The sequence below is a fragment of the Leucopleurus acutus genome (genome assembly GCF_964270905.1).
Source record: "Leucopleurus acutus genome assembly, chromosome: 20".
NCBI classification, from domain to species: domain Eukaryota; kingdom Metazoa; phylum Chordata; class Mammalia; order Artiodactyla; family Delphinidae; genus Leucopleurus; species Leucopleurus acutus.
In genome coordinates this window covers 57829499-57839687 of record NC_139162.1, presented here as the reverse complement: position 1 = coordinate 57839687, position 10189 = coordinate 57829499, and the positions used below count along the sequence as shown (strand labels likewise).

The window sequence follows — 10189 nt, the reverse complement described above, 5'->3', positions numbered from 1 at the left end:
ATCTAAAAACATTTCCATCCAAAATTAAATAAGATCTACATAAAAGGAGATGTATCATGTTTATGGATTGGGACACTCAGTATTTCTTTCTAAATTAAAGATTAGGAGAATTCCCTGGAGGTCCAGTGGTTAGGACTCAGCGCTTTCACTGCCCTGGCCTGGGTTCAATTGCTGATCAGGCAACTAAGATCCCATAAGCTGCATGGAACAGCCAAAAAATAAAAATAAAAATAAATTGAAGACTAAATGCAAGCCCAGTGAAACTCCTAGTAGGATTTTTTTGTGCTGTGTAAGCTGAAAAGTGAATTCTAAACTTCATATGGAAAAGCAAAGAACCAAGAAAGGCTATAATGACTGAAAAAAAGAAAGTCAAAGGAGTATACAACCTTGATTTCAAGACATACTATAAAAACAAATTAGTTAATACATGAAAATACTGGCATAAATAAAGTAGATAAATGCAACAGAATAGAAATTCCAGAAATAAACATATACATAAATGATTGACCTTCAATGAAGATACTAAAGCAATTCAGGGGAAAAGGTATAATCTTTTAAATCAGTATCACTGCAGCAATTGGGTGTCTATATTTTAAAAAATAACTCCCACAATTAATTGAAAATGATTCCTTTGTATCAATAAAAACCCTAAACCATAAAAGTTACAGGAGGAAACAGGAAAAAGTATAAGAATGGACAAATTAGACTACACTAAAATTAAGAACTTGTTCTCTGGAAAAGTAATTGAAAAGACAAGACCAATTCTGGAAGAAAGTATTGCTAAGTATTTCCATTAGAGGACCGTATTCAATAATTCATGAAGAAATGTCAAAACTCAGTAATTAGAACAACAAATCAAATGAATAGAAATTTCAATAACAATATATGGCTGGAAATTAACACATGGAAGACCACTCAGCATCATGTCATTAGGGAAATGCAAATTAAAATCACTTGATACCACTATACACCTACGATGTCACAAAAATTAGAAACCCTGCACATACCAAGTGTTGGTAAGAATGGAAAGAATGGGAACTTGGGTTCTGGTGTTTCTGGCAAGACTGTAAAAGGATACTACCACTTTAAAAAGTTTGACTGGGGCTTCCCTGGGGGCTCAGTGTTGGGAGTCCGCCTGCCGATGCAGGGGAAACGGGTTTGTGCCCCTGTACAGGAGGATCCCACATGCCGCTTAGTGGCTGGGCCCGTGAGCCATGGTCACTGAGCCTGAGAATCCGGAGCCTGTGCTCCGCAACGGGAGAGGCCACAACAGTGAGAAGGCCGTGTACCACACACACAAAAAAAAGTTTGACCCCACATAAGTTAAACGTTCACCTACTCTACAACACAGGAGTTGTGGTGCTAGATATTAACTCAAGTGAAGGAACACATAAGTCCAGAAGACATTTCTCCAGTGTGAACTTTCCTCTTTTTTATGAGCTTGGAGCTACATACAAAGAACTACACTCATAAGGCCTTTCTCCAGTGTGGATTCTCTGGTGGACAATAAGACTTGTTCTGTAACTGTAAGGCTTCCCACATTCATTGCACTGAAAAGGCTTTACTCCAGTGTGGATTCTCTGGTGGACAACAAGACTTGTTTTGTTACTGTAGGGCTTCCCACATTCACTGCACTGAAAAGGCTTTGCTCTAGTGTGGACATTTCGGTGGCTAACAAGTGTATTCTTCAGCTTGAAGGCTTTCCCACATTCATTACACTCATAGGGTCTTTCTCCAGTGTGGATTCTCCGGTGCTCAGCAAGTCTGATTTTCCTCTTGAAAGCTTTCCCACATTCACTGCACTCATAACGCCTTTGTGCAGTGTGAACATTCTGGTGTTTATTAAGGGCAAAGCTGCTTATAAAGAAGTTCCCACATTTCTTACACCCATAAACTTTTTCTCCATTGTGAATTCTCTGGTGTACAATAAGACTTTTTTTGTTGACATAGGCTTTCCCACACTCACTGCACATATGAGGCCTTTCTCCAGTGTGCGTTCTCTGGTGGATAATAAGACTGGTTTTATAACTGAAGGACTTTCCACATTCGGTACACTTAAAAGGCTTTTCTCCAGTATGGATCCTCTGGTGCACAAGAAGTTTATTTCTGTAAAGGAAGAGCTTCCCACATTCACTGCATTTATGAGGTTTCTCTCCAGTGTGGACCTTTTGGTGCTGGACAAGTGAATCCTTGCGGGCATAGGCTTTCCCACATTCATTACACTCATAGGGTCTTTCTCCAGTGTGGACTCTTTGGTGCTGAACAAGTTTACATTTGTAGATGAAGACTTTCCCACATTTACCACAATCAAAAGGCTTTTCTCCTGTGTGAACTCTACGATGATGAGAAAGACCTCCCCTGAGTCTGAAGAATTTGCCGCACTCGCTGCACCCATAAGGTTTTTCTCCAGTGTGAACTCTCAGGTGCTCCGTGAATTTATACTTTTTACTGAAGGCTTTGCCACATTCGCTGCACTCGTAATGCCCTTGTCCAGGGTGAGAGACCTCCCTGCTCTCCCTGCTTCTTCCTGGATGCTGTCCATCGTGGGAGGGCTGGTGCTGGGGAAAGCCCAAGCTGCCTAAGAAAGCCTTCTCAATCTCTCCGCATGTGAACATATTGTCGGGTAAAAAGACTTTGCAGCTCGTCACAAGCAAGGCCCCATTCTCTTCCCTTCTGAGGTGTTTCTCTCCACTGGGCTGCTTCTGGTGCTGTTGTAGGTGAGAAGTGAACATTTTCCCACAAGCCCCAGAAGAGGACGGTTTCAGCCCAGGATGCACTCCTTGGTGCTCAGCCAGGTACAAAACATATTTCTCTACCAGGGCACCCATATCTGAAGTAAGAGTCTTCAGGATAGATAGGTCTGGATTTGGATTCCTGTCTTGTGTCACTTGTTTTACAGAAACACATTGTTCAGAAGTGGCCTCCTCAGTACCTAATGCACTCCAACACCCTGAAAGCACAAAAATGCTGATAAACTGTATGGAGACGTTGGTGGTACAGGAGTCCACTACAAATCTGTGCATGACACATGTAGGAATAAGCCCATGGGTTTGTTATTAAAACAAGGGAGGAAGGGTCAAGTGGTAGAAGGGGATACTCTACAATGCTAGGTCTCTGATGGTTGCAGAACAGGAAATGTCTCAAACCAGCAAGAACACAGGATACCAGGTAGTGGCGCCGTGCCGGGAGGAGAGGCTAGAACAACCCACTGCTAGGCAGATGGCTTTCAGCAGGACTTTCTGGTGGTGACAAGGGTCAGCTCTGTAGAATGCGTGTCTCAATCCAGGAAAATGCAATTACACCTGACTATCAGTGTTCAAAGACAATGTAAGTAAACATGTACCTCTCATGATACATTAAGGATATGCATATACAATATAAAAAATACATAAAATTGGAGAACAGTGCAGACAGGGGGAAAGGAGAGTTTTGGAGGACACTAAGGTGGAAAACAGGAGTCAGAAATCACAGTAGAAATGAAAAGTGGGCAAAGTGTCAAAATGGGGAGAAGTGGAAGAAAGAAATTAAGTATGAGCATGATGAGTCTTGACGCTGAAAGAGGAGAGAGCAAAGGACATTTCCCTGTAGGATTAGAACTCATCAATGATATCATGCCTTCCTACAGCTCCTGCTCACCAGGCTCAGGATGCAATTAACCCTCATCCTATGACTAGACAGGGGCCTACCTCATCAGGCACCCAGGGTTGCCTCCAGCTTTCAGCTCAGGCTGGGTGACTATGAGCCCTACCAGATCAAACTCCTCAGAGGAAAATAGGGCCATTAGGAGAAAGACACTGGCCCAGAGTGAACCAACCAATGACAGATTTCAGGAAAAAAAATGTATCACTAGAAGAACCTTAAGGAGTCTTGCAAAAATAATCTAGGGTTGACCACAAATGCTGACCATGTAAGTGTCTGTAATTCCTGACACAGGCAGTGCAAAAAAAGGGTTAGAACGTGTGACACAGATCTTGCACACATCTGAACAGTCAACACACCTAGCAGTGGCAAACCTAAGTGGCATCAGCTGGACAGGCTTCAAGCCTCTGAGACCAAAGGCTTCTGTGAAAGACTTCAGAGCCTATGGTACAGGGCTGAACACACACAGGGTGGGGGAATGCAGCTCAAGTGCCAGGAAATCGGGGAAGTAAGCAATGTCCAAGGTCCAGGCTGGGAAGGATGGAGTGAGCCATGCAAAAAGAAGGGCAGAGTCCCATACGGGGCAATGGTGTGGGAACAGGGGTCCTTACCCAGGGAGGCTATAAGTGACAGGTTCTCCAGCATCACGTCACAGTACAGGAGTCTCTGAGCATCGTTAAGGAGACCCCACTCCTCCTGGGAGAAGGACACAGCCACATCCTCAAAGATCACATGGCCCTGTCATGAGGGGGACAAGTGAGTTCACAGCAGCCTCTGCAACCAGGACCCCCAGTTCATGGTCGTCCACCCCAGTGACCCAGCTCAGAGGACACACCAGGCCCTGATGCCACAGGAACCTGCTAGTGTTACATCATTCAGTTAAAACAGAGAGGGAGACAAGCAGTCTCACAAGACGCTCTGAGGCTGCCACACAGAACCCCAGCCACTCTCCTCAGAGTCGACTCTCCTAAGATCACACCACACACAATGACACTTGTGCTCAGCCCCCTGGAGTAAAGCCTGGGGACAAGGGCCCTGAGTCCATGCTCACATTCCCTCCCTCTCCATTGCCCAGCCCTGCAGGGTCACAAATCCCTCACGTGCCCGACCGTGACCCACACCCCACGCCACGCCACCACCTCGGCCCCAGGCCTTTGGCACCTCATCATGTTCCCCTCGTGCCACCCAGCACTCAGTGCTTCCCCAGGCCTCTGTGGGACCCACTGCTACAGGCGGTCCCAGTACTACTTTCTGTCTCCCCACATGGCCCTGATCCCTGTTCCCACGTCAGCACCCAGACATCTTGCGGGCTCAGATGCCCGAGTCCTTGTCCTCCACAGTGTCCCACATGCTGACCCTGCACCACTCACCCCTTCCTCTCTCTACTCCTCTCATTCCAAGCCCAGCCCCCCAGACCCCCCCCAGCCCAGCCCAAGACCCTGTCCCAGCTGTGCTCATCTGCCCTCAGCTGGTCTGTCGTCCAGTCTCACTCACTTCAGGCTCCAACCGCAGTCATCACAAGACTCTGAGCCTATGGAGGGGAAACAATGCCCCAGGCCTTACCTCCCTGTCATCTGACCTCCATTCCTGCTTAGCTTCTGAATCCATACCTTATCCACCCCTTCGAATTCTGTGCCATGACCAGGACCTCCCCTGAGGCCACTCCCAACCCCCACACACTCATGGTCACTGCACTGCCTCATCCATCTTAGTGATGACAGCCACCCCTGTCCCCGTGCCCAGGGAGGGCATGTCCCTCCCCACTCTACAACTTTCATGGCACCCACACATGACCTGAGGGCCTGTAATCTGACCTGGTCCACATGCCATCCACCTCTCTGGGGTATCTTCAATCCTGAACCCCATCCTTCCTGAACTCCAGGTGTGTGTTTCTAGTGGCCCACTTGACACCTCCCCGAGACACCCTGGCAATATCTCAGACTCAGCCTGGGGACAAGGAATTCTGGACAGTCCTTCTGTCCATTACTCCTACTTCTGACTTCCCGTCTCAGACATGGCATCCCCACCGTCACCTAGAGGCAAACATCCTGGGGTCATGTCAGACTACTCTCTCTCATCCTGTACAGCAGAAAATCAGCTCTACCACAAACGAGATTCAGAGACTCACCTCCTCTCCTGCTACAGAGCCATTGCCAGGATCCAGTCACAATCGACATTCACCAGGACTGTACCCTCCTCTGGGCCCCCGGCTCCACCCTCACCCCCAGTCTTCTTCCTCTTGGCAGGCAGAACAGCCTCTTCAGACCCAGCGTTAGATCACTTCCCTCTTCTGAGGCCACGTGTCATTGACCCGCCCCCTCAGGAGAGGCCCAGCTCCTCAGGCTCCCATCCCAGGAATGACTCATGACCTCAGTATTTATCAGCCCATGTCATGGGTTCGGCAGTTCCCTGAAGACTCCCCTCTGTCTCATCTCCAGGCTGTGCCCAAGGACATGTCACCACTTGACCTTCTCCACTGGACACATGGGAACACCTCTGTACAACTTCTGGCTTTGATTAATTGTCCTGTGCCTGAGATGATGCCAGAGCCTAGACCTAAGGACCCATAATCCCAGGACAACACTGTCTCCTATATCTGTGTGTCAGGACTAGGGGTAGCGATGATGTCTGGGTAGGTACTGGGGCTTCTTCCACTTACCTGTCCAGGGACCATAAATGCTGCTGCCACCATGGGAACCTGTGAAAAGAGGGAGTATCTGAGGTAAAGGTGATTATGGTGAGGATGTAAAGGCTGAGCTGTTTCTTCCCTTCCTTTTCCTGGACATGAGTCATCTGAGGCTGACCTCTGACCTCAGATCCTCACTCTTCAGAGCTATAGCTTGACAACTCGATAGCCTTAGACAAAGACTCAACATCCTTGGGACTTCCCTGGCGGTCCAGTGGTTAAGACTTCAAGCTTCCACTGCAGGGAGCCCAGGTGCCATCCCTGGTTGGGGAACTAATATCCCACATGCCGTGTGGTGTGGCAAGAAAAAAACACTCACCCTCTTTGAGTCTCAGTGTCTTCATGTAAATGGCAACACTTAGGATGTCTGTCTCATAATGTGTACATACCAAATGCATTATTACCTCTCCCATGGTAAGATTCAGCTATTACAGAACACAGGATTAAGATTTCTATAAATGTTTTTGAAAATTAGGTTTTTCTTACATGTCTTTCAAGGCTTTCTGAGACAAAGTATCTTTTTTCAGCCACCAATTATCTAATTTTATGACACCACCATGGTGCCCTAAAATTCATTCCTATTATTACACTACCTGAACTTAGTGACAGAATCCACAGGTTTAAGGCATCAAACCCATAAACTGCCCTCTTTTGAGAAGCCAGTTCCGACCCCTGGTTCCCAGGCTACCAGGACTTCTGTCCCACTTGGCTACAAATTCAGGGTTTCCCATGAACCCCTTCTCTGTTTTGATAATTTGCTGAAATGACCCATGAAGTTAGGAAAACACTTTTCTTACTTTTTCTGGTTTACTGTAATGTATACAACTTTGGAACAGTCAAATGGAAGCGACGTCTAGGTCAGGGTTGGGGGAGATGGAGGGCAGCAGGGGGTTTCTAGGCCTTTTCAGTACATGCCACCCTCCCAGCACTTCCACCATTTCAATGTGTTCACCAATCTGAAGGAACCTTGAATTTCATTGTTCAGCAGTTTTTACACTTAATCTCCAGCTCCCCCCTGATCCTTGGGAGGTCCCATGTGGGGATGAAAGTTTAACCTTCTATTCACCTTATTTTCCTGGTGACCAGTCCAATCCTGAGGTTATCTAGGAGACCCACCCTAAGTCAAACTCCTTTGTGATTAAAGAGGCTAGTTGTGAATAATAAAAAACAATCTTAAATCCAGGAAATTCCAAGGGGTTCAGAGATCTAGGTGAAGAGCCCAAAATAAAACCTAAACATATGTATATTATTATAGCACAGATATATATTCTCATTTTAAGCAGTTATTACTTGTTTACACAAGATTAACTTGCTAAATCTATACTTTTTCTTTTTCTGTTTTTTTTTTTTTTGCGGTAAGCGGGCCTCTCTCTGTTGTGGTGGCCTCTCCCGTTGCCATGGCTCACGGGCCCAGCGGCTCCGCGGCATGTGGGATCTTCCCGGACCGGGGCACGAACCCGTGTCCCCTGCATCGGCAGGCGGACTCTCAACCACTGTGCCACCAGGGAAGCCCAAATCTCTACATTTTTAACCTTGTAGTTTCCTGGGAGAGCTGAGACACGTGTGCCCTTGACTGGGCCTGAGCTGCTCCACCACCCTGGCTGACCGTTTTCTGGCTCCACAAGGAATAGACAGTCAGCTGCGTGTTCAGAGCAGTGAAGCTACACGTCACACCTTCTTCTCCATCTCCATCCCAGGTAAGGCTCCTTACTCCTTATACCCTTGCTTCCCCAGAAAGCCCTGGAACCATAGGACCCTCCCATCTTCAGGCAGCCTCAGAAAGTCCCACCCCTTCTGCCCTGCCCTCCAGCCCCAGGTCTCTCTACTTTCATCTGAGGTCCCCTTGCACAGAAAAGTGACAACTTTTCCCTCCTAAATTTGAGATCCTGTCTTGGCTGGAGTCCAGGACTTAGGCTGTTACCACATGGACATCAGTCCGCCAGTTTCCTCCTCCCTCAATTCCAGATTACAGATTCCAGCAGCTCCTATTGTTACCTCAACTTTGGGATCTCAGAAACAGCATGTCCCGAATCCAGCTTTTAATCTCTCCCTAAAACTGACTTCTCACATCAGTCTGGTCTCAAGTCTTCCCAGATGCTCTGCCAAAAGAAAACCTTTATTGTACTGTAATCTGTCCTTTAGCTCAGAGCCACATTCACAGCACCAGGAAATCTTACCAATTATCTTTAAGGTTTACTGGGAATCTTATTACTTAAATTCCTTTGTAAAAAAATTAATAAACAGAAACCTCAATTAAAGTTGGCACACAGGAAGGTGGAGCCCTCACTGACCTGAGACAATAACAGTATTCAAAAGGCAGAAGAAAGACTCTCTTCTTTCCTGGGAAGGACTTGGACAATGAAAAGCCATGGACTGTTTGGTGACTACAGCCCTTCTAACTTCCTTCTTTAATCTCTATAAAAGTCTTAGCTCACCTTGGTTGCACACCCCAATTGCAATTCCCTGATGATTCTGGAATAAAAACAAACAAAAAACCCCATCTTTGCAAGTGAAATAGCGTGCAGGCTGTTTGTTTCAGGTCAGCAACTTCCATAGGCACCACTCTGGTCCAGAAGCCACCTTACTCTATGGAGTGGAATGCACTAGGCTTTCCCAGGTCTCCCTGCCTTCACCCTCAGCTCCCCCTCCCCAGTCTGTTCTCCCCTGAGCAGCCTTTGAAATACTTTAAAACTCAGAGGGTCGTCCTGATTTATTCACAACCCTCCATGGTTCCCAGAATGATGACTGTTGGCTCAGTTGACGCAGTCTGTTGACTCCTCCTTAAATGCCCTGTCCCTGCAGAAAGAACCTCCTGCCCTGGGGGAGGAGATCACTGGCGGACTGATGTCCATATGGTGACAGCCTAAGTCCTGGACTCCCGAATGCTCCCGGCTCTTGAGCACCTCCAATGCTTTGCACGGGCCAAGCTCACAGCGTTTAACACGCTCCACACTGTGTCACACATCCTATCAGAAATGGGACCACCACACACTCACACCTAAAGTTCTGGAAGCAGGGGACTGAACCCCAGTGCCCTGAGCAGGAGACCCTCCCTGGGGGCTTGAGGATTTGGGTCAGGATCGGGGGGGCGCGCGGGAGGAGGCGGAACAGTCACCTGGGCCGGGTCCTGCACCGCGTTGGTTGACATAGGACCCTGTGGGCGCGGTGGTGCCAGGAGACGCGCAGGATAATGGCGGAGACCTAGGCCGAAAATCCCGGAAGCGGGTTCCGCAACCCGCTCACTCCTGGGCAGTGTGGACGGCGCCCCCTCGGGCTCCTTCCAGTTTCTCTAAGCTCCGCTCCACCGAGTGACCTAGAGCCTCGGGTCCTGCAGACGGCAGCAAAAGCCGCCAAACGACCGCCATCAGAAAGACGCCGGAAGTCCCGCCCATGGTTAGTTCAAAATCCGGAAGAGCCTTAATTTGGTGCCTTCATTGGAGAGGAGAACAAGGCCGGTCCACACAGTCTTCTGGGTAATGTAGTTCCCCTCGCTGCCTGTTTGTGATGTGAAAAGCCCCAGGGCATTAATGCACCTTGTCCTTGAGGGAAGTACAAATGAAAAACACATCAAAGTAGACCCAGCAAAGCCTTTATGTATAACCTTTCAACATAAAAGTTGATACAGGATTAGCAAAAAAGCATTCCAGTTGTGAAAAGGCTGAAAGTAGCCACAGTACTACTTGTTGTTGTTGTTTTTATAAAAATCTTGGAAGAATTTTCAAGTAAGAAAAATCAAGTCAATAATATTTTGGAATAAAAAATTAAAAAGGGAATTATATGCAACTAAATATCTCTGAGTTCGTCATCATTGGCTAAGAGAATAAGTATATAAAATTAGATAATGAAGTCTGTCGTTGATACTGT

General features: G+C 47.3%; 1 protein-coding gene across 3 annotated transcripts; it reads right to left on the bottom strand.

The window, feature by feature from the left end:
* Positions 1 to 506: 506 nt before the first annotated feature.
* On the bottom strand, positions 507 to 9668 carry LOC309976906 (uncharacterized protein). 3 transcript variants are annotated; one of them, XM_082862733.1, is made up of 4 exons: positions 9441 to 9668; positions 6299 to 6337; positions 4251 to 4377; positions 507 to 2950 (listed from the first exon to the last, which is right to left on the bottom strand). In XM_082862733.1, the coding sequence occupies exons 1-4, from the start codon at positions 9471 to 9473 to the stop codon at positions 1434 to 1436; spliced, it is 1716 nt and encodes a 571-aa protein (XP_082718859.1). In that variant the 5' UTR covers positions 9474 to 9668; the 3' UTR covers positions 507 to 1433. The 3 variants fall into 3 exon arrangements, with proteins under 3 accessions (XP_082718859.1, XP_082718860.1, XP_082718861.1); XM_082862734.1 differs by lacking the exon at positions 9441 to 9668 and adding an exon at positions 8321 to 8427; XM_082862735.1 differs by lacking the exons at positions 6299 to 6337; positions 9441 to 9668 and adding an exon at positions 5078 to 5161.
* Between the last annotated feature and the right edge of the window lie 521 nt (positions 9669 to 10189).

Coding starts and splice junctions, on each gene's coding strand:
- LOC309976906 (XM_082862733.1), bottom strand. CDS start 9,473: ATGTCAACCAACGCGGTGCAGGACCCGGCCCAG. Junction 6,338..9,440: donor CGGTGCAGGACCCGGCCCAG/GTGACTGTTCCG, acceptor CTCTTTTCACAG/GTTCCCATGGTGGCAGCAGC. Junction 4,378..6,298: donor CATTTATGGTCCCTGGACAG/GTAAGTGGAAGA, acceptor CCCTCATGACAG/GGCCATGTGATCTTTGAGGA.